This window comes from Hipposideros armiger, unplaced genomic scaffold (genome assembly GCF_001890085.2).
Source record: "Hipposideros armiger isolate ML-2016 unplaced genomic scaffold, ASM189008v1 scaffold_17, whole genome shotgun sequence".
Taxonomy (NCBI): Eukaryota; Metazoa; Chordata; class Mammalia; order Chiroptera; family Hipposideridae; genus Hipposideros; species Hipposideros armiger.
The window spans coordinates 8,371,494-8,395,656 of NW_017731367.1; the positions used below are offsets into that span (position 1 = coordinate 8,371,494).

Below are 24,163 nucleotides of genomic sequence, written 5' to 3' on the forward strand. Positions count from 1 at the left end.
TGCTACAGTTCCATGGTGGGCTCACCGTGTGCATGGCTGGGACACGTCCTCCTCAGATGAGGCTTGTCTTCTGTGGTCTGCTGATAGCTTGTGGCTGGGTTGATGGCTCAACCCCCAAGCTTGTGACCATCTACGTGCTCGAAGCCTGCTGTCTTGTCTGAGCTGGTGGGCTGCAGCATGGCAGTTCTCCCACAGAGAGACAGCCTGAGGGCATGCTGGCACCATGCCCTGACTGCGGCGACCTGAGGGTGGCGGTTACACCCGGGTCTGGAGAGTTTGGGCACAGGGATGTCCCTGGCCACCCACGAACTCCAAGCAGAATAAAAAGAAAACCACAGTTGAGCACATCATAGTAAAACTGATGAAATCAAAGAGAGAGAGGAGTTTGAAAATCAGCCAGAGAAACAGATTGCCCTGAAAGGAGAAACATTTCGACTGGGAGTCAACTGTTCACCAGAAGTCACGGAAACTGGAAAACAGTGGAGTGAGTGGTCTTTTCAAAGTGCTGAGAGAAAATAGCCACCCACCTAGCATTCTATCCCAGCAAAAATATTCGTTCAGAATGAAGGGAAATAATGATGTTCTCAAATAAACAAAGTGACTTAATTTGTCACCAGCAGACTCACTAAAGGAAATGTGAAAGCTCATTGTTAAGTGGACCGAAGGTGACTGAGGCTGGACAGCCAGGTGGAGAGTGGTGGCAAGCTCAAACAGCTGGTAAGTCAGCGCATCCTGGCCGTGGGGAGTGACAGAGGATTGTGGGTTTTCAACAAAGTGTAGACGTCACTACAGAATAAGGACAGCACTTGAGTTGAGAGGATGACAAGTGGGCAGGGGTCTTCTGAGCTCCTGGTTCTGTCCACAGACAGAGGAATGACCCACTTGTGTTGGTGGGCCATGCCTGCTGTCATGTCCGGCGCCAACACTGAAAGAATACCAAAACTGTATAGTCACCCAATTAATTGAGGTGACAAATGGAAAACTAGGAAGTGATCATTTCAAAAAAGGCAAAGAATCAGAGAAAATATACATAGTGGTGGTAAGACAAACAGAAAGCAAACATTAAAACAGCCGATTGAAACACAAACGCATCAGAACCCCATTACTGTAAACTGAGTGATATTCCAATGGTCATGCACGAAGCAAAACGACAACAAATAAACCCAGCTGCACTGCACTGACAGCAAACAGGTATAAGGGATAAAGACACAGAAAGGTCGACAGTTAACAGAGGAAGAGGGCATGAAACCACACAGGTGAGCACCTGAGCTGTTATCAGGGCCGAAGCATGAGCAGTGATGAGGGGACAGCTTTCAAAATTATAAACATTGGATTCAACTGAAAATTATAATACTTTTAGACTTGTGTGTACCTGATACTACGCCTCAAACTATGAAACAAAAGTGGACAGATCTATTGGGGAACATAGACCCACAATTATAGCAGCAATTTTTTAGACACGAATCTGCCAGTAACTGACAGAGCAAGGGACAAAAGTAACATCTGTAGGAACAGAGTGCTTTGGCCACGTTGCCTGAAAAGCTTGACTTAATTGATACATGCAGACACTGCTCAGAAGAGTGACAGGAGGCACAGCCTTTCTAAATACACTCAGATATATAGACTCACTTCTGTCAGATCTTAAGGCCAAGTCTCCACAGACTTCAAAGGATTGAAAATTACAGTGCAATCTAGCTAGAAATTTCAGTCCCTAGCCCTGGTTGCGACCGCCCAGCCTGGCCGCTGTGCCCTGGGCGGAGTCATGGGGCGCTGCTCTGGCCACACGGAGGCCCAGCTGCCCCCAACAAGCCTGTGGCTTGGTGTTGTGCCAGCTCTGGGCCATGCACCCATCCGCCCACACTTCCCTTGGCCCATAGGCGCTGTGGTGGTTGACTTAATGTGTCAGCCTTGTCACAGGGCCCAGGTGTTGCATCAAATGCTTGCTAGTTCACATGTTTCTGTGAAGGCTTTTTTTTTTTTTAAGATGAGATTAATATTTAAATCAGCTGAACTGCAGTAAAGTGCATGACCCTCCAGGATGTGGTAGGCCTCATCCAGTCAGGTGAGATTTAGGAGAAAAGACTGCAGTCCCCGAGGAAGACTGATCTCTGCCTCCAGGTGGCCTCAGGCTCCAGCCGCAGCACCAGCTCTTCCCTGTGCCTGCGGCCTGCTGACTGGCCAGGATCGCGTGAGCCCGTTCCTTACAACACACCTCTGTACACACACGGGCTGTCGGCTCCGTCCCTCTGGAGACCCTGACGGATGCAGGGACCTCTCCCTGGGCCTTGTGTCCCCTTCTGTACATCAGTGTGGGGTGGAGGCAGCCAGAACTGCAGGCCCACACACCGGCCACGCCACTGCTCCCTGCACCTGGTCCAGTGGACAGCCTCCAGGGGTCAAGCTGTGCCCTGAGCAGGCGCCCAGTGTCTGCGGCTCAGGGCTGACCTCCTAGCCCAGAGCAATTTCATCTTCCCAAACTGACCTGCGCCCCTCTTAAACACTCCCTCCCCTCCTCTCCGCCAGCCCCTGAATCTGACTCCCCTAGGGACCGCATACAAGTGGGATCACACACTGTTTGTCCTTCTGTGTCTGGCTTATTTCACTGGTCATACGTCCTCAGGTCCACGCATGCGGCAGCAGGTGTCAGAACGTCCTTCTTCAGGCTGAATGATATTGCATCGCATGCACGCGCCCCATCTGTGGGTGCTTTCCTCCCCCCAGGACGCTGGGGCTGCTGCCTCCTGTTGGCTATATAGTGCATTGATGTTTTGTGCATTGAGGTACAAACTTTTAAAAATTAATTATTTTAACGGTTGAATAATATTCCATATGATAATTTATTTGAGGAATTCAGATTGAGATAAAAACATAACAACAACAACAACAACAAAACAGCCACGGATCTGTGCCCAAGGCAGGGTCCCCTGGCACTCGAGCCCCTAGGCAGGTCCTGCCACCTGGGACACCCCTCAAGCCAGCTCCATTTTGCCTGAAGGATCAATAAGAGCTGAATCCTGGGGATGTGTGGCAAGGCTGGGACCCTTGGCCGGGAGGAGACAAAGGAGGGGAGGGGCCCCCCCAAGGCAGACTCGAGGCTGCCAGGCCGTGCCTGGACACATGGGCACCTCTGCCCGGAGCTTCTTCCTGCCTGCGGGCCCCAACAGCTTCAGCCCAGGGCACCCCTGTCCCAGGGGCCCCACACCCCTGCCCAGTGAGTCAGCCGGCTCAGGAGTCACAAACACAGGCCCCTGCAGGCGGGTAGAGCAGCCTGACCGGGGTCAGAGGTGCAGCACCCCCCAACCTCCCTCCAGCCTCCCGGCTCCACGGATATGACTGAGCAGCACAGGGAGCGCCAGTGTTTGGGTTCAACACTGTGCTGGTCACACCCCTGTGATCACCCTCAGGAGGACCCCCACATCTTGAAGTTTCTAAATCTCAGCAGCCTCAGCCAGACACAAAGGGGGTCCATTCACACCAACCGACCGACCAGGGCCGACCAGGGCTGAGACCCCGTGACCCCCACGCCAGCCCCCCAAGGGCCATACACTGGCCACCAGTCCTGCCTCCATGACCCCGACAGTGAGCTCCCTTTAGATCGGCGCCTTTCTCCTGCCGGGAGACCTTGGCCAGAGCCCCCACCGGCCCTACAGGCCTGGCCTTGGGTTTCCTGTCCACCCTGTCCTGCGGAACCTTGGGCTCCTATGCCGAGGTGTCCAGCACCCCTGCCCCCCCAGCGCTGCACAGCGACTGCAAGGGCCCGGGGAGGGGGCCCCGAGCCCGGCCACCCCGCCCCCTGAAGCCGCCGCCCTCCCCACGAGGTGCACAGACGCGGCGGGGACGGACCCCGAGCGGCGGCGTGGGCGGGCGTGGGCGAGCGGCCCCAGCCGCGGCCGTGACACACGCGCTGGGGCAGCGCAGGGGACGGAAACAATGAGGCGGCGGGCGGCGGGCGGCGGGTTACGGGAAGGCGCGGGGCGGGCTGCCGGCTTCGCTTCCGATCGGAGGCGCTTCCTCCCGCCCCGCCGCGCGCTTCTGTGTTTTTCCTTTCTTTTTTTTTTTTTTTTGTATCAATATGAAACAGTGTTCTAAACGTACTCTGCGTGTTCATTAGGGTTTTAATTTTGGAAATTCTGATGATCAAGTCGCTCCGTTGTCTTGTGGCAGGACCGCAGCTCGGCTCCTTCCTTCGAGGCCGCGACTTGCGGCGTCCGGTCCCCGCTGCCCACACCCCACGGAGACGGGCGCGGCCGTCGGTCCGAGCAGCCCCCGTCCCCGGGTCCGCGCCAGGCGGGGCTGCGGCCCTGCCCCTTCTGTGACCGCAGGCCGCACGGTGCACCCCGCGCTGGCCGGTCACCCCGGGAGGCCTTCCAGGCGGGCTCCGCGGGGTGACTGCCAGATGTCACCCAGTTATCTCCAGATGGGCGCTTCCGCTCGCCGTGCGTGAGCGGCCTCTTCCCGGGGTCCCTGCCCTGCTGTCAGCCTTTCAGAGTGTGCCAGGTGGTGGGTGCCACTGTCACCTGCACTTTTCCTGCTATGAGTAAAATCGAACATCCTTTCTCTGCTTAAGGAATGCGTGTGTAATACAGATGCACACAATGTGCGCGCGCGCCCTGTCTGCTCACCCTGCCACTGCGTCTCTGACGTGCGCCCTCCATATTTGGAGGTCTTTCTGTAACTGGTGCCTTAACCTGCGTGATATTCAAACACCTTCCCGCCTTTGCCTGCGATGCTGCTGCCATGCTGATGAGCTTTCCCACTTACACCGCTGGGGCCTCACCTGTCTCCTCTCTCCCCGCACCTGGGTTCTGAGCCAGTGTAAGGAAGGGGCCACCCAGGTTTCCTTCTGTTTCTCCTTCTTCATGCTTACACCCCAAGCTGCATCGGGGGTTTCTGCAAGTGGCATAAGGCGAGCATGCCTGGATGCTTTCCCAGGCAGCCGTGTGGTCCCTGCACCATGTCTCCCCTCACGGTTGGACCCACTCCCATCTCTTCATGAGCTAATCCCACGATTAATTGCGACGAGTTTAGATATGATTCAGCTGGTCTTTCTTTTGCTTTCTCTTCATGGTTCTCTTGGCTGTTACTGATTTATTTTTCCATGTGCATTTTACAGTTGCAGACATGTGGGGGTTGTTTTGGATCCTGTTAGATTTATAAATTAACTCAGGAAAAACTGACGTCTTCATGGTGTCGAGTCATCCTAACCCAGGCGCGCGTTTGCGAGCCGGCCCACACTGTGCTCGCCTCCTTCAGCTTTGCACGTTTCTCATTAACCCACCTCAGGCATTTCATGTTCTATTCTGTTGTAACGGAACGCTGTCTACCACTTTTTCTGCTGACTGGTTAGTGTTGAACATGCGACAGCCCTTTATTTCGAGACGTTACCTTTGTATCTGCTACTTGCCCAGAGTTTCTTGTTGCTGTAGCAGTTCTCCTACAGAACCTACAGAGTTTTCCAGGCTCGCAAAACCGCACCACCCACAGACCTCCAAGCCGCTGGGCCATTGCTCCCTCCCCTGCGTGACCCCTTGTGGCATCCTGGCCTCATCCTGGAGGCATGTCACCAGGCTCCCCTGGAGGCAGCAGGGGTTATGGTGACCCAGGACAGGGTCCCAGTGTACTGGACACAGGTCGTGAGCTCAGGGGGCTGGGAGTGGGCGGGGCCTGGACAAGGGAACAAGTTGGGTGGGCGCCTACTGTTGCAGTCAGGGACTTGCCTGGTGGTGCTGTATCCCCCTCTGGAGGACAGAACAGACATTCCCTTTCAGTGGGGGGAGGGACTGCATTTCCCACAGATGCTGCACCTGGCACCCGCTTGCTAGTAGCCTGGTGCAGCCCAGCCAACCCTCCTGGCCCAGCCCCCAGCTAGGGGCACTGACACTGCCCAGGAGGGACCCTGAGGTGTGTGGACTCATGGGAGCTGGAGTGGGGCAGATACAGGGGATGCCCCCTGCCAGGCTGAGGTGGTTTGGGGGCAGGAGCCTTAGGCTCCTGGGGTGTGAAGCCCGGGAAGGGCTTTTGGGGTGGTACCTGACAGCCCCCTGAAGTCAGAGGCTGAGGGTGTGAGTGTGGCAGGAACAGATGAGGGGTCTTGGAGGGCCTTCGTGTTTCTGGGACAGTGAGGGCGTGGGCCATGGAGATCTCTCTGTGTCCGCTGTCAGCAGGCTCCCCCCGACCCACTCCCCCCACTGACCCATATGAGCAAGAGACAACGGGAGTCTTTGTTTGAGCATCCATCATTATTTAATTATAATATAATAGGACAGGAAAGGGCCTCTCAAGTGTCTGTGGAGCCCACGAGGGACATGTGTTTCTAAGTCCCCAGGCCCTGTGCCCACTGGCTGCCCTGGTTCGACAGCTGCCCTTCAGTGAGGAGTGGCAGGCCTAGCCCAGGGTACCCAGCGAAAGGACACTTGCACTCACCCAGCAGCCCAGGTGGAGGCCCCCGAGGTCCCTTTAAATAGCACCATGAATGTGTGCCAAGGACAAGGCAACTCTGGAGCACTGCCCCGCCCACCAGCCAGGGGGATCCCTGCTCTCCCCTGTGTGCTTCTCGGAGTGTGCACTGCATCTCCTCATTATGGGCACTTCACTGGCCACTCCAAGGCAGAGTCCCCAAGCAGGACCCTGTGCTCCCATGTTCAAGCACCCGTCTCCCTCGGAGGCAGCAGGGGCCCCAGTGACACTAAAGCCCCCTGATACCCTCAGGAAGGGCACGGAGGACGCTCAGAGCAGCAGTTCAGGAGGGAGAGGTAGCTCAGTCCAGTCTGGGCCTAGAGTCCTAAGCGGTCTCCTCTCTTCGCCCACGTGGGACAGTGGTCCCTCCTCTGGCCAGGTCCCGGTGAGCATTGAGAGGAGAGCCAGGCAGGGCTGGCTTAGCACAGGGCTGTCACTCCAACACAGCTCAGCCCTGGTGGCTCCCAAATTCTCCCAACTGTGTGTTCCTCCAGGGAAGGCATGACCCCAGCTCTGGGCAGAGGGTCTCAAGGCCACCGGCCTGTGAGAAAGCTGTCAGAGGGGCCAAGAACAGTGTCCGTCCTCAGGCTTCACAGGCCAGGAACTCTGCGGGCTATCAGCGGAGGCCCTGCGACTGGGGGAGGCTGGCCTGCCTGGGAAGACGATGGTGGCGTACTCCGTCTGTTCAGGAACACAGGGGGCAGAGGGCTCTGGGGTCTTCTCCCGCCACTGGAAGTCCAGTTCCTCATAGTACACGGAGAACACAGGCCCAGGGGAGGGGCCCTGCTTCTTAGGGGAGAAGGAGAGAGGAGTCAGTGCTCTCCAAGTGGCCGGCACACACACAGACACACACGCACACACAGATGCCCACATGTGTGCACAGACACAGTGCACACACAAGCACACACAGACACACACATGCATACAAATAAGCACATGCACACGGGGCTGGGCCTGGGCCCCATGACAGGTCCCTATGCTCAAATGGTTGAGGACGGGTGTGGCTTCTCAGGGCCACTCACTCCTGGGGCAGAGTTGCCTGGCCAGCCACCAGCACCATTGCCAGGAAGGGAAGGAAACTCACCAGAGGCTGGTCTTGGCTCCCACGGGCACATGCTCCTGCAGAGAAACACAGAGGGGTCAGGGAGCTTGAAGGCGCAGTGAGGGTGGGGTCTCAAGGGGTCTGGGCGGAGCTTGGGGAGGCCTCCAGCCAGGGGAAGGGCCCCAAGCCTTCCAACCCAGTGGCTCAGCACCCTGCCCACCTGTTCCCACTCTCCATGAAACAACCTGAGCCCCTGCTCATCTCCCAAGGGTCCTGTCTGGGAACATGGCCATAGGTGCCCATCCAGGGAAAGCATACCCTGGAGCTCGGGCCTGAGGGAGGGCTGACCTAACCCTGGGCTGGGTCCCCTCTGGGACACAGCTGCAGGAGAATTGAATTTGGCCCCTCCTTCCAGCCCCAGAGACATCCACCCAGCGTTGGAGGGGCTGAGAGGACCAGCTGCCTGGACCCGGTCAGGGAGTGTGTAGAGGGGGTGGGGGAGCTACACAGGCAGTCAGAGTGAGACAGGGGCGTCACAACACACCCCTGTGGCTGTGGCTGTGACCACAGGCTCCCAGCAGTGTTAGACACACTTTCACAGTGTCCTGTAGCCTGAGGTGCAGGCTGAGGTTTGAGGGGTGGCTCAGCCCCATGGGGGCCTTCTTTGCCTTTCTGTGTGACCTTGACAACTGCCTGACAGCAGGCAAGAGGGAGAGAGGGGACATGGCTGGTGTCTCTGAAGGGCCCCAGAGACCACCCTCTCCTTGTGGGGGGTCTTCACTGTGGAGGGCAGTGGGGGAGGGGCTGGTGGACATGGCTGAGGGCAGTGCCCTGGGCTCTGCCCAGCGGGGTTGGCGGTGAGCTGGCTAGGGCATACCTCGCATGGCCCTGGGGAAGGCGGTGGCCAGGACGCAGGTCAGCAGCAGCAGCAGCAGCACACCCACCAGGACGCTTGTGACACCGATGACCAGGCCCTGTAGTTGGCCCGTGGGCCTGGGCGGGGAGCTGGGGCCCTCAGTGGTTGGCTCCAGGATTGTCTCTGGAGACACAGAAAGAGACTCAGGGATGGGGACACAAGGATGGGGACTCAGCTTCCTGTCTCGCCCTCTCCAAGTCCCGAGGGGCCTTGATCATAGACCTGCGCTGACCAGTCTCACCCAGGCCTGCATGACCTTGTCCTGAGAGGCGCCCGCCACCTGCCCCCTCCCTTAGGACAAGTGGGTCTGTGGTGCTTCCGATCACAGGAGCCCACAGCTATCAGTCACTGTGGTCCCAGGTGTGGGACAGTGCCCTGGAGCGGAGCCTGGAGAGCCCCTGCTCACCCCTGCCACGGGGTCTCACCCCTGCCCTCTGCCTTTCCCCTACCCTTAGGGGTCCCAGACCCACACCTGTCACGGTGAGGTTGGCGCAGGGGCTTTCATTGATCTGCGTTTTGGGGAACAGGTGGATGGCCCCACAGAGGTACGTGCCGCTGTCATTTTGCCGGGCAGCAAGGATGCTCATTGTGAAATCTCGCCCGTTGGGCAACTGTGTGATGCGGAAGCGCCGGTCCCGATCGGGTTGGCTGCTGTCCTCAGGGAAGGCGGCCAGCTTCTCCATCTGGTTTCTGAGGCTCATGCGATACCAGTTGAGCACAAAGTTGTTGGACGTGTTGGAGAAGCTGCAGGTGAAGGTGGCCGTCTCCCCCTCAGCCACCGTGAGATTGGATGGGTTGAAGGCCAGGGGGCCCCAGGGCCTGTTAGGGGTGCCTGGGGGTGGACAGAGAACCAGCAGACCATGAGAAAAGGGAGTGGAGACAGCCCACCAAGACCCTTCCTACTTTCCTATGTCCTGTGCAACAGGAAGGTTCTGGAAGGTCCAGCCCACACCGGAGTCCGCTGTGCAGTGCCTCTGCCATGGAGCCTGGTGGCCCCTCCTTGCATGCCCCCAGGAACAAGGTCCTCACCTTTTGCCAGGTAACACCATGGTGGGATCTTGTTTCTGATTGTGATAAGACCCGGAGCCGGCTGCCTTCTGGCTCTGACCCCAGGTCCCCCGATTCCCTCCCAAGCGGTGGTTGTAAGGGCCTTCACCCTTCCCTCACTGACCCCATGTTCCCAGCTATGCATCCCAGGTGCTTGAGCAGCCGTCTGGCCAAGTCCTGTCTGACCTGTGCTGGTGGAGGGGAGGCAAGGCGGGGCGCTGGGCTCAGGGTCCAGCCTTTGTCCATCTCAGGACCGGCTCAGAGCTGAGATGCCCACATGCACCCTGCTGACCTGGGCAGCGTGGAGCCCTCTGTGCCTCCTGCCACGACTCTGGGGGCTGGAGTCTAGAGGTCAGCTGGGCCAGCACCCCTGATAAGGACAGACATGGAGGCCCTGACGGTCCTGGGCTCCGGCCCACACTCTGTCCAGAGACATCCCCACGTCACAGGGGCTCAAGGCTCTCCCCACAAAGGGCCAGCCTGTGTGACACACGAGCTTACGCTTCTGTTCTCCCTGGCTCTGCATTTATTGTTGCACTCAGCTCTGCCCGTAGGAAATGTTTACTGGGAGTGTTTCCTCCCACACGATGACAAGACTTGAGACTTGGTTGCCTCAGTTAGGGGTCCAGCAGCTTCCAAGGCCAGGGTGACCCGAGGCTGGTCGTAGTGCAACCAGAGCGGAGAGCGCTGGTTCTGTAGGCCCAGCCTGCTCTGACCACCGAGCTGGCGGCTTCCAGGAGGAAGGGATGGTGCGGGACCCTGTGCCCCTTCAGCCTGGGCCACGTCAGAGCATGTGTGACCAGGAGGATGCCCTCTGCCCATCTTCACTGGGAAACTTGCACAGGGCAAAATCACAGATATTTAGGAAAAGCAGTTGGGCCTTGAAGGGTGAGGCCAGGTGGGCCCTGAGGTGTCCCCATCACCCCTTCACTTCTGTGGTGCTGCTCAGGGACACACAGGACCCCCCCCCCATTTACACTGAGGGCACTGTGGCCTGGAGAGACCAGGGCCCAGTCAGCCTGGGCCCCCCACCATTTCCTTTCCCTGGCACCTCCGCTGGCCATCGATCAATGGATGGATGGACACGGCCAGTCATGTGGCTGCAGGTGCTTTCCCTATGGGTCCTGCCACGTGCCAGCCAGATGTGAGCAGGAGCACCACCCGTGAGCCGGAGCCAAGAAGGTCCTCAGGTTGGGGTCCCCTGGGTGCCGTGGAGGAGTGGCTCTAGCGGTTGGTGGCCCACCCATCCCTGCAGAGGGGCCTGGGGCATCAGGGAGGCTGAGGAGGTCTGAGAGGGGGCCAGCCTGGGCTGGGGGTTGCCGGTGCAGGGGGGTTTTTCACTCTTAGCAAGACCCACTGCCCCATGGAGCCTGGGCATCTGCTCACTCCCTCCACTTTCTCGGTGGTGACACAAACACCACTGGGGCATTAGCCCTTTTCTTATCTGTAATTGTGTGCTCAAACCACAGGCCACCAGCAGGCCACACCGGGCTGCCCCTGGCAGTACAAATGTGCATCTTCCCCAACATTCAGGAAGCACAGTCTACTTAAGGTAAGCATCAGTGAGTGACAGCCCCAGTTGGACACAGGTTTAGCAAAGTCGTATTATGACACTGAGGCACCAGAGGGAAGAGTGTTGGCTCCACGGGCTACTTTGCTACGTATCCCCCCACAAATACCCCTGGGAATGCCCAGTCTGAACGGTGCCACCCCATGTCGCTCTCTTACCCCAACCCCAAATCCATGCCACCAATCGGGTCCAGCCTGCCAAGGCCTCCAAACAGACCCCTCTTGTGGCCAGGACAACCTGAGAAACTCCCCTCGGGATCTCTCCAGCAAGCCTCCCCAGGGAAGCCTCTGTGTGGACATTGGCTGATGGGTCCTGGGACCCTGTCATCACCTGTGTGGCCGGGTTGCCCTGTTTCTCTCAGGTTTGGGCTCTCATATGCACCCCCTAACCTTAATTTGTGACCATTTGAGTCATTTGTCTGTTCTTTGGCTCTTTTTGGTGTCACTCACGGCATCTGAGCTTGACAAGGTGTGACCTTGGGCTACATGGGTCCCTGTCCACATGCCCCCACAGGTCTCTTATTTATCACAAAGGAAAAGGGCTGTGGGTCCAGAAGAAACATCCCCATTGTGGGGTCCCCAACTGGTGCCCCAAGGAGGCCCAACACATCTGTGATCCCCCACAAACAAACATCAGACACACCCGGGTGGTGGGCACCTGCGCACCTGGCCTGGACCCTTCAGGAATGTCATAGCTGGCAAAGCAAATGGCAGAGCAAAGCAAAGATAAACAAATGAGACGACATGAAACTGGAAAGTTTCTCACAGCAAAGGAGACCACCCACACAAATAAAAGGAAGGCTGCTGAGTGGGAGATGATATTTGCAAACTATGCATCTAATAAGGTGTTAATGTCCAAAATATAAAAACAACCCATACAACTCAGCAGCAGGCCAGCAAACAACCCAATTAAAAAATGTGCAGAGAAACTGAATGGACATTTCTCCAAAGAGGACACACAGATGGCCAACAGACATACGAAAACACACTCAATGTCACTAGTCATCAGAGAAATGCCAATTAAAACCACAGTGAGATACCAACTCACACCTGTCAGAATGGCATCATCAATAAATCAACAAACAAGTGTTGGCGAGGATGTGGAGAAAGGGGACCCCTCGTGCACTGTTTGTGGGATTGCAAACTGGTGCAGCCCCTATGGAAAATGGCATGGAGGGTCCTCAAAAGATTAAGAATATGACCCAGCAATTCCACGTCTGGGTATTTATCCAAGGAAATCCAAAACACTAATTCCAAAAGATATCTGCACCCCTGTGTTCACTGCAGCGCTATTTACAGTAGCCAAGATGTAGAAACAACCAAAGTGTCCATCAACAGACGATTGGAAAAATCAGATGTGGCACACATATACAATGGAATATTACTCAGCCATAAAAAGAATGAAATCTTACCATTTGCGACAACATGGATAGATATAGAGGGTATTGTGCTGCGTGAGATAAGTCAAACTGAGAGAGACAAACACCATGTGCTCTCACTTATATGTGGAGTCTAAACACCAGAAAGCGAGTGTGTGGCCACAGAGACCATGGAGGGCGGGGGGCTGAGGGAAGGGGTCACAGGGCACAGCTGGCAGGCATAACGGGGATCAGGACGAGCTGTGCGCGCGGCATGGCAATCAGGTCACAGCACGCCCAGTCGCCCCGGGCACCCTCAGCAGTGGACTTGACCAATCTTATATCAAAATGTTCGAAAAAGCCAACAATCCTGGCAATTTCCCAAACCCCAAACTGACATTGTCGCATGCTGGGCACTCAGCTGAACACACGCAGAAGAAGGGTGGGGGGCGCCCTGCTGCAGCCCACGTTGTGAGCAGGCGTCCCACCGTTTTGTCTGTGGCCTTGGGCAGTCTGGCATTGGGTACCCGTGGGGGCCCTGGACCAGACCCCACGGGACAGAGGGACACTATAGTTATTTACTTAGATGTCATTTCCTCTCATAAGCTTTGGCCAGAACTTGCAAAATGATAGTGGTGGTACATCCGACCTGCAGACATGTGTTTCCTTTTAGCTCACATGGAACTTAAAAAACCAAAACAGCCTAGAATGAGTTAACATGTATAAAATATAGACTTCACATAAAAATTGGAATTTCCGACCTCACCTGAACTATCAGAAGATGTGGGACACTGGGTGCCACTCACTGGGCGTCTGGAGCTGAGTGGTGGCCGCTCCTCTCACGGGGGCGTGCGCTTGCCAAGACACCCCAGTCCCCACCCGATGCTGTGCTACCTGTAGCGCCTTCTTCGCCTCTGGAAATCTTGGGAACCAGTTGGGAAAATATGATGGTGTGTTAACTGTGAGTCACTAAGCACTTGGACTGCTTTAAGTAGTGTCTGGGGACAACGAGAAGGAAAGAACGTGAGGGAAAGCGTAAAGGGAGGATTTTCGAGGTTTAGTGACAATGCAGTGTGGCTGGTCAGGAATAGCAGTGTGACGCTCAGTGGCCAGGTGATGTTCCTGGCAGGCAGGGCTGGTAGTGACTCACGGCTGTCCCCGCGCCGGAGCATAAGCCTGGAGAGATCACGCGCAGCCTCTCTGGGGAGGTGCTTCTTGCCTCAAGGTGGGTCCAACTCAGCGGTACGTTGGTGGCCCAAGGTCCCCGCAGACCAGGCTGCAACCTCATGGAGCTGTGCCCCCTTTACTCTGAGAGCGCGCCCCGTAAAACCTGAACACCAAACCCTCAGTAGGTCATGTCCTGGAGCATTGAGAGTAGATGGTGTTACAACAGGATCAGGTCGCTAAAACCCCAGAGCTGGCCAGCGGAGGGCAGGTGGGCTGTGGGCACTCACGGCGGGTTGCTCACCCTGGGCGGCACACTGATGTCACATGTCAGATGACTTTGATTCTGGGCCAAGCAAGAGTAAGGAGATCAGCAGGAGGCAGGGGACCAGGCGTGGGAAAGCGGCCGGGGCTGGGGTTCAGGTTCCCCAGGGAAGACACAATCCAAGACCCAGGTGGCGGGGAATGTGTCAAGTGCAAATAAGAGCACATCCCTATTCTGGGCACAGCGCCTGCGCTGCTTGTCGCCTCAGCTGGTACAGAACCCCGATGAGTCTACAAAGCGCCCTCAGTGACACTCAGGTCAAATGCAACAGCGGGATTTGCTCTCTGCCATAAGTGGGCCCAGTGGGAGGATGAACCCTCGATGGAAGGACTGTAGGGTTTGTGCCTCTGTACTCACTGCAAGCAGTTCAGTGAGCTGCCGAGAGTCTCTCACAAGGGCCTGTTCTATTGGGTTGTCGGAAAAGTCATGACATGTTTTTTGCAAAGGAAAACATAGAAAAAATACGTCACGTCTTTTCTGACAACCCAATACATCATAAAGTAAACCGGGTGTTCACTGCATTTGCATTTGACAAGAGATTTATACCTCTGTCTTCATCACACTGATTATATTTTTTAAAATAGAAAAAAAAAACCCAAACACCCCAAAACAAAAACAGACGACAGCCCTCAGCGGTCCCAAAGGTCACATTACTTATGTTTTCAAACACCGGTCTCCAGGGCCGCAGGGAAGGTGGTTTTGAATGCTTTAAATCTTGTTTTTAATTTCATGCCATAAACTGTAATTATAGCTCTTGCTAACATGCTGAAGAATTCCTCTCCCCCGGGTGTTCATATCTTCCAAATATTTACAGATTGTCATCACTCATCAGCCATCTCTTTGCAAAGTCACATACATTTTTTTCCTATAATATCTTTCACAAAGCCGCTTCCTCAGCACAAAGCTGCTTTTCTCAGTCCTGCATTCTATTTGTCTCCATCTTCTCAACTAGTGCTGATCAAAGGTGAATGAGGTATTTCGGGCACAATTTATCCTAGGGTTGTTTCGGAGGGTTTAGAATTCCCTCACTGGGACAGAGCCCTCGTTTACGTAGAACTCAGAAAAGCATCAACTTTCCTGGTATTTTTATCATTTTACTTTGAAGATTTGATCTAATCTCCCATTGAATGGCGTTCAAAGAACTCCAGGCCATTACTATTTTGTCAGTGATCGTGGAATATGCAGGAATTAAATGGGTTAGGACACATTTCTGTAATTTGCTTCTCATTATGCGACGTTGAATCACACTTCCAGCTTTTTTATATCCAAAAACTATTATTATTTCCCAGAATCCTTCCAAGTCAGCAATCTCTGGAAACTGAAAACTATTTTTTCATTCTACATTGTTCCAAGAGACACTACATTCCTTCTTGCAACTGCACTTTTAGCTTTTCAGCACACGTGCGGCTTGCTCTCCAATAGCCTCCCATGTGGCCTGGCTGTGTCGCCCTTATGACAATTTACTGAGACAATTCTTTTTGCTTATTATGTCTTGGGCATCCCACTGATGGGCTAACAGGTATTGAAAAATCGTATGAAATGCTTCATATTTTCTTCTTCAAGTAACATCATCCCTCAACAGCCATTTCCTATATTTATATATTTCAAGCTTTAAAATATTTTCACATTCCTTTTTAGTTTAAAAGCCTTATGTGGCTTCCAAGTGCCATACGGGTGACAATGTGGGCGTGCTCCACCTCTGTGGTCCCAGGTCCTTGCACATGACTCCCGTGAGCCCGTCAGGCCACCGCACAGGGTACTGGCTGTGACACCCCTGGAGGCATGCCCACAGAATTAACTGCCCCCCTCCCAGTACTCCAAGAGTTTGGTCCCCGGCCAAGTGCCTCACAGGACAAGGATGAATAAACAGTGGCCGAGCGTGGCAACTCCAGGTCCTCCACTTACGCAGGGTTTTGGTTGACAGTCCAGTCGGGGGGAGCGGGGACAAGGCTGTCCTGCAGCCGCAGTGTCAGAGCCCATGTGGCATTGACTAAGACGGTTTGCTTATGGGCAGAGCTCATGGGGCTACAGGCTTCCGTGCACCCCTTGTGTGGACGCAGTCAGGGAGCGAGGATGTGCGGACAGTTGGGCCCACACGGGGAGGCACTGGCACATGGCTGAGCAGCTTGACTCCGGGTTCTGGTTTCACGCATGGTTTTGTTTCCCTGATGTGCTGCCCTTTTTGCTCTGGGGGTTTCTCTTGTCATTTAGTTCTTGACGCATGCTGACACCGCGTTTTCTACTCTCATGCAGTCTGTGTGGAAGGTAGAGTCAGCCGCCTTCTTCCACCCTGACCCCATGTCAACCAGAGTCCCAGGGGACAGCAGCCACCGGAGGGCCCCCAACAGGGGTTTTACACAAGCAATTGGTCTCAGCAGTGTGGGAAGGCCTGACGAGGAAGGGGCAGACACAAGCCCCACGGGGCAGCACTGCGAGGGGGTAGCAGCCAGGCCCAGGACGCTCCCAGCCACCACTGCCAAGCCCACTGTCATCACGGCCGCAGCTGCCCACGCCCTACAGGGCACAGACGCTGGCTTGTGGTGGCTGGTTTCCTGCTGGAACTGGCAGCTTGAGGCCACCCACTGTTGTCAGAAACACTCAGAGCTTTCCAAAATCGAAATCAAATTTCCCTTATCCTTCAGCTTTCCCATCTTTTGCCAGTTTCACTTTTTGGAAGAACCAATCCAGAAGTCATCTGGCTGAGAAATCTGAGACATTTAATTCTCAGTATTTTGGCTCCAGAGTAAGAAAAGGTAGGAAGGAAGCTAAGGAAGAAACGGCCAGTGAGTGCCACACCTCATCCCACCAAATCTTTGGCATAATTCCAATTTGCTACTTTTTCCACCCATGAAATAACGATAGCAGGTCAAGTTTAAACATCAGTGTAACTTCAGCTCTGTAACCTGGTAAGAGTAGCTTTAGCACTTACAGACCTCCAGCGGCTTCCTGGAGGAGCTGTTCCCACAATGCACTCTGAGGGTTGCACCTGGAGAAAGACCTACAGGCGAGCTTGGCAAATCCATTTGGAATTTCGCTCTTCATATGAGCACATTAAGGGCTCTGAGATATTCACCAGTCTCGAACCGAATTTGACATTTTGACTTTGCAATTGGTATGCATTTGCGGAAAAAATGGTCACAGTCCCTGCCACCTGGCGTCTGTGAGAGAGAAACAGGGACTAAAGTAAGCAGACAGGAGTGTGTGTGTCTGTATCAGTGTGCGTGTGTGTGTGTGCATGTGTGTGTGTGCATGTGTGTGTGTGCATGTGAATGTGTGTGTGTGAATGTGTGTCTGTGTGAGTGTATTTGTGTGTGAAGGTGTGGTAACTGTGTGTGAATGTGTTTCTGTGTGTATCTATGAGTGTATGTCTGTGTGTGTCTCAGTATGAGTGTGTCTACAAATGTGTGTGTGTGTGTCTCTGTGTGCCTATGAGTGTGTGTGTGTCTGTGTGTGGGAGTTTTATAGGTATTGTAAATGAAGCCAATAAGATGCAGTGATAAGAAATATGATCAAGAGGATGGATCTAGTTTGGTAGCATGGCCAGGGGCACAGTCTCTGAGGAAGTGACATTTAAGCAGAGACCTTAAAGGGCAGGTGGAATCAGTCACACTCAGGGTAACAGGGCCACTCGATCCCCCAGGTCGTCCCCATCAGAAGCTGTTTTTGAGCCCCAATGACGTCTGCACAGAGATCAAGAATAAGCATTTGAAACATTTACAGTAATTTGACCAACTACTTTTATGTCTGTTAACTCTAAAAGTAAAATATATTTTTTTACAGCTTTTCTCAGTAGTTGAATTTTACTCCATTTTAGATAGTCCCATGACAGACTGAAGAAAAGGGAAGATGTGACCTTTTGCCACAGACAGCTAGAGCCGCTGTGCTGCCAGGAAAAGCTCTAAAGGAGGAGGAACTGACTGACTCGTGGCCAGGAGGGTGGCTGTGTGAGAACTTTGAGGAAGAAAAGTAAAGGCCTGGCTTTGACTTGAGCACAATGGGAATCTGCTACAGAATTTACAAAGTTTTAAACAGACACATGATGTCATTTAGATTTTAAAAAATCATTCTAACTGCCTTGTAAAGAACAAGCTGAAATGAAACAGAGCATGTGAGACAGGCCCATCCCCTAGGAAGCTCCCAGAAGTTTCCGGGAGGCGACGATGACCCAGGCGTGGCTGTGACGGGAAGGAGAGTGGTCCCTGGGATGGAGCTAGAGGAGCCGGCGCATGACCCTGAAGAGCTGGAGGCGATGGGGGGAGGGCCTGGAAGGTGCCCGTGTGTCAGAGGAGGAGCTGGGGCTGGACCCATGTCCAGGCATCACCAGAGCTTGGCTTCCTCGGCCTCAGAATCTACTGGTCTGAAGAGAATGGAAAGGCCTGAACCCCACGGGGCACGTCTGGGGTCCCGCGAGCCGGGAAGAGAGCTGCGCGCCTCCCGGCGTGCTGATCCTGGACACTCAGGTTGTGTCTCGACGTCTCTGACGCGAACTGTCTGCAGGCTCACTGAGCATCTGTGCTGCTTGAGAGCTTACAGAGGGTGCTGCCAAAGACGGGAGCCACATAGGACCTCTAAGTTTGCCATCTGGAAGGACATCTAAGATACACACAGAAGCACAAGACCGCTGGCATGTGTTACAAGAAGATGCTAAAGTGGCTGGGACTCTGCAAAGAGAAAGCGGGAGAGCTTCATGGAGGAGGTGGCATCAACTGCTCTCAAAGGAGGTGCATGAACTCGAATCAACAAAAACCAGGTAATATGTTTATACACATATGTGTGTTTGTATAATATATAGTATTAACCCCCAGGCATCACACATGCCTATTTATTTCTACATCTTCATCGGTATATATGTGTGTACATACACACACACGAAAACCCGCCTATATTGTGCATGCATGTGGAAGACTGTGGGTTCACAGCTCCAACCCAGTCCCACAGGCTGTCTTCCCTCCCTGACAGCTGGACCCCTGGCTCTCAGAGTTCACAATATGTTCCTCTGTTATTCCATCACACTCCACACAAGAAGGCTCAGAATGGCTGGCTCATTTGTCTGTGAGAACACATTTACAAACTGGAAGATGGCACATCTGTACAGTAACATTTGTCTTTCGCTTAATAGTAGTTGATCAAAATACTGCTTTCTGCCGTCCCCCAGGCCAGCTCTCTCTTCCCCGCCCATGTCAGGGGTTGGGGCTGCTAGCAGGTTCGGTGGTAATATTTGCGAGCGTCTTCCATTTTAGGGTATGTTTTTGTCTTCTTTACATGGAGTAAGAGTCATTCGTCTTGGAGTAGGACTGTCTGAGTTTCGACAAGTGCTTGGTCTGTGTTGCACCAGCACAGTCAGGGTACAGAGCTGTCCTGTGTCCCCCAAGGCCCTTCCCACTGCCCCTGTGCACAGCCTTCCCACCCCACCCCTGTCCACCGCCACCTACTTCCTGGGTCTACTTGGCCATTTGGCGAACGGCACATAAATGGAGTCACATACAGTTGAGTTAGCCACGTGCTGTGGTCTCTGTGCAAACACGATGCCATTTTCTCTGAGAGACTTGACCACAGACCGCGGGGGTCCTGCAGCCTACCCAGAGACACCGAGGCATGGCTATGCTGCACACTTGAAAGTAGTTAGGAGAATGCACCTTGAAAGTTTGCATCACAAAAAACAAAATGCAGTAACTATGCGAGGTGATGGCTATTAACTAGACAAATCATGGCAGTCATTTCACAATATAGACAACACCGAATCATTGCATCCTACACCTGAAACTGATAGAACCTTATGTCAATTATACCTCAATAAAACATTCCTCATCTCAAGTCTTTCCATGTCTAAAATGCAATTGAGATTTGACTGAAGAAAAAGAAAGAAAGAAAGGAGGAACTCCAGGGCCGGCAGAGACAGAGAGGGGCGGGGCCTGCTGAGGACAGTGATGTGCAGACAAGCAGGCAGTCCTTGACTTGGCTCCATCAGGGAAAGATAAACCCGCCCGAGGCCTGGGGTGGGACACACGGGCATCTGGACTTGGGGCTGCGTGGCAGCTACCGTCCCAGGAGGAGGGGCACGTCTGCAGTGGCCCCCAAGGCTCGGCCCAAAGCTGGGACAGTGCACAGATGGACTGTGTTGTGCCCCACCCGGACGCACCTCAGGGTGTGGCCTTACGTGAAACAGGGAAGGTGCATATACAATTGTTGCAGATGAGGTTGGAGGGCAGCCCTAATTCAACACGGCTGTGTCCTTATAGGAAGACGAACATTTGGACAGACACACACAGGAGAGGGCCATGTGAAGACAAAGGCAGAGATGGGATGACGTGTCTACAAGCCAAGGGGTGCCAAAAGCTGACGGCCACCACCGGAAGCTGGAGAGCCTGGAGAAGCCTAGACCACTCGCTCCCTCCAGGCCTCTGGATGAGCCACCCTGGCCAACACCGTGATCTCAGACCCCCAGCCTCCAGACTGTGAGACAATGAACTGTTGTGCAGGCTGCTGGTCTGTGGTGTTTGTCACAGCCACGACACAGCCAGCGAGTGTGCCAATATTGTCAGCTGGCAACGCTGGGTAAAGGGTATTCACTGCTGTATTTTTGTAACTTTTCTGTAGGATTCCAATATTTTCAAGATTGTAACTTGAAAAAAAGAAACAAAACAATCTGACTTCAAAACCATGTGCCATGGACTGTGCCAGACACTTTCTATAAATTGACTGATTCAGTGCTCACAACCCTGTCGGGAGGGCATTACTGTCCCTGACCTGCTGCTCGGGGAGGTTAGCGTCTCGCCAGAGGTCACAAAGCTCAGCAATGAGGGCCTTAATCTGTGCTGCCGTTGACCCTCCCCCGTGGGACAGGGGGCGGCCAGCCGCTGGATATTTCATAAAATGCAAGAAAAACATGCGCATGAAGACGGGGCTTTCCATGGAAATGACTAAAATAGCAAATAAGGAAGAAAAAGAGATGTGTCATGGGATGAAAAGTGGCCTGCAGCCCAGAGTGCCTGAGTCTGGGGGACGAGCAGGAGGACCGCCCCGCGTGCGACATGGGCAGCTCTGGGGTATCTGTGCTGAGAGTGGCTGGCGCCTGGGTCACAGATGGGGAAACTGAGGCACGCTGAGTTTGGAAACCTTGTCTGAGACACAAGCTAGTGCATCTGACACTGCAGAGTCTGCCTGCAGAATCTCTTTCTCATCTTTCCCAGCTTTGGGAAGGGGTCCTGGTGGGGAGCAGGTCACAGGGGACATCACAGTCCCCTTTATTCCTCCGGTCCCCTCCCAGGACGATGCGCGCCCCCGCTCCTTCCATCACTGGGCTCCCTGTAAGGTCCACCACTGAGCACCTTTCGCTCACAGGCCCTTGGACCACCGACCCCAGCTTTGCTTCCTCTGCCAACCATGAGGTCTGGAGGGCGAGGCCCTGCTGAGGAGGAACAGCTGAGCTGCCTGGTGTCCCCTTCATCACAGGGCGGACCCCAGAGGGCAGAGGTGACCAAGGGCCTTTGGGCACTGGGACACCGGATGTGTGGCCCTGGTGGGGTGTCAGGGCACCCTATCTCATCTTGGTCCTTCCAGAGACCATCATCCCCCATCTCAGTGAGGTCTAGTGGAAAGGCCCTGGGCTAGGCTTGGGGACCCACCTTCCCGGTTCCCACCTGTGCAGCACTGACTAGGGATGGGGGCAGCCAGGAGGCGCCCTCTCCCTGACCGTCAGGCTTTGACCACAGGCCTGCAGGGTCTGTCCAGTGGACAGCCCGAATGGGAGGCTTGGGGCCAGGCCCCTTTCCAGCGCTGGCTGTGGACGCTGTGAGCTGTGCCTAACACTGCACACCGGAGTCTCGTCCAGAGACCCCAGGGGTGCGCCACAGGCCCCTGAGGGAGTGGGGGTGAATAGTCTTTACTCACAAGGTTACACTTTGGTATAATTGAAGTAAGTTTTCAGGCCATCTAGCCTGTCACCTCAAGAACCAGTCAGCCTCTGAGAGGCTTGTCCTATCCCAGGAAAACACAAGTGGGGGCAGCTGGGCCCAGGTTTGGGGCTCTGGCCAGTCCATCTCTGTCATCCTATAGATGGGGAGCACAGGCCTGCCCGTCCTACTGGGCACAGAGGGCGAGCTGGGACGCTCCCGCCTGCTCACAAGACTCACCACCAGGTGAACCCAGAAAAGAAACTTCTCTAGCCCAAAGCCACACAGCACGCTGCCTGCGGGAGGGGCCTGAGGGGCCTAACCCCCCCCCCCACACACACACACACACAGCCTCCTCCACACCCCAGGGACCACGGCTGGCTCCCAGCCCCGACTCCCGGTGCCACCCAACCTTGAGCCACGTACCTAGGAGCCACCCTGGCCTACAGCCCAGCTGCAGCACAACCCAGACGAGTGGCCAAGGCGCCCATGGGGTCCCCATGCCCCGAGCGCGTAGTCTGTCAGCCTCCTCTCTTCCTCTGCTCCAGTAGAGCTGTTCGCAGAAAGGAAACTGTCCCCGTCAGGTGTAAGGGACACGCCCCGAGCCCCCGCCCCCTCTTCCTCCTCCTCCACATAGGAGGGGAGTGGGGGTGGGCAGAGCGAGAGGGAAGCGAGAAAGAGAGGTGGGGAGAGTGACAGAGCAGGGGCAGGGGAGGGCGGTGGAGATGGAGACACACAGAGGGACAGAGAGAGAGAAGGGGGGGAAGAAACCAAGAGGGACAGGCAGATGGAGGGGAGGGTCCGGAGCCCCTGCCCCGCCGGGAAGCTCTCTCCATCTTAGGAAAATTGCGGTCTCTTTATTTGTTGTTGTCTCTTTCTCTTTTCACAGGATGGGAAGTGGGGCCTCGCTCCTCGCCTCCCCAGCCATCTTCCTGTCCGTGGGAGGTGGGTCGCCCTCTCTGGGCTCAGGTCCCCGGGATAGCAGTGAGGAGTGGGCTCTGCCTCATCTCTTGTGCCCTGGTGGCCACAGGGCTCCAGCCCACCATTCTGCCACTGCTGGAAGGGAGGGCAGGCAAGCGCCTGGCCAGTCCTCTGCTGCCCCCTGCCAGCCACCCCTCTGGGCAGCGGGCAGCATGGACTCATCCTGCCAAGGGCTCTCCTGCCCTCCTGCTCCAGGAGAGACTCAGCCCCTCCCCCGGGCTGCAAGTGGGCTGCTGACCGTCTGCCACCTGAGACCCTGCTCCTCTCCTGCCCAGGGGACTGGGCCCCTCCCCATCTGCAGGGCGCCCTGCCTGATGGCCCCCCACTGAAGGGCTTTGTGTGCTTAGTGCCCCCTCCCAGCTTCAAGCTTTCAGGAAGCCCATGCCAGGTCTGGGTGCCCTGTTTCCACATCTTTCCACCGTCAGCAGCCTCCTAGCAGCCTGCAGGGCCGGGTGTGCAGACCTCACCTTCCAGGTCTGACCTGTTCACAACCCCTTACCCAGGGCCCCCAGCTCTGCTCATGTTGGGGTGGGGGTGATCCTGGGGCCTCCAGAGGGCTCTGGCCTGGCTGTATAGCCTAGAAGTTTGTGAGATACTTTGGTTATTTTGTTGCATTCTGCTCTAAGCATTTTATTATACTGAATGGAAAACAGAAATGAAACTGCTGATATTAGTGATGTTGCGTAGGTCTCATCAGTTTAAAATAACCGAGATAGAAACCACCTGACAGCTGGCGCTGCAGCCCAGCTCCGCGAGACACTCGGGGTTTGGTTATGAAGGGAAAACACTAAAGAAACCTGAACCAGTGGAAAAAGAGCATCAAAGATGATGTCTGCAGGCGAAGCGAGCGAGCGTAGAGCTTTAGTTTGTGAACAAAGGGCCACTCCCCGAGCCGAGGCATGTGGGTGGGTGGGTGGCATGGGGGGGGGTGCTGCAGGCCAGGTGGGCCCTGTGGGTGCAGGGAGCTGGCCGCCAGGTTGGTGGCTGGTCTGGGAGTGGACAGGCGTCTGTGGTACACAGAACCTTGGGGCTTCCCCTCAGAGGGCAGGCATGCTGGAGATGATTGGGGGCTTAGCCTGGGGCTGGGGGAAGGGTGAGGTCAGGGTCAGCACAGAGCCTGGCACTTCAGCTCGGTGCCCATCATCTGTCTGTCCTGGGCATGGCAGTTCCTTCCTGTGGGATCTGAGCTAAGGGCCTGTGGGGAAGGGTGGGTCGTGTGCTCTGGGTGGGACAGGCAGTCAGACCCCTGGGGGGTCTCCTCACTACTGCAGCACCCTCCACCCCACGGCACTATCTGTAGGAGGTTGGCCACGTTCCACAGAGGGGACCAAAAGTCGGGGTGGATTGTGCCGCCTGGTGTCCCCACTCTGTCCTTCCCCTCCCCCTCTTTCTTGTCCCCTTTCCTTTTACTAT

At 55.2% G+C, this 24,163-nt stretch overlaps 1 protein-coding gene across 2 annotated transcripts; it reads right to left on the bottom strand.

Annotated features, from left to right (window-relative positions):
* Positions 1-6,237: 6,237 nt before the first annotated feature.
* On the bottom strand, positions 6,238-22,414 carry PDCD1 (programmed cell death 1). 2 transcript variants are annotated; one of them, XM_019627998.1, is made up of 5 exons: positions 22,196-22,414; positions 8,887-9,246; positions 8,376-8,537; positions 7,541-7,575; positions 6,238-7,242 (listed from the first exon to the last, which is right to left on the bottom strand). In XM_019627998.1, exons 1-5 carry the CDS (start codon positions 22,269-22,271, stop codon positions 7,012-7,014), a joined length of 864 nt encoding a protein of 287 aa, XP_019483543.1. In that variant the 5' UTR covers positions 22,272-22,414; the 3' UTR covers positions 6,238-7,011. The 2 variants fall into 2 exon arrangements, with proteins under 2 accessions (XP_019483543.1, XP_019483533.1); XM_019627988.1 differs by having other exon boundaries at positions 6,238-7,245; positions 22,196-22,413.
* Positions 22,415-24,163: the final 1,749 nt, after the last annotated feature.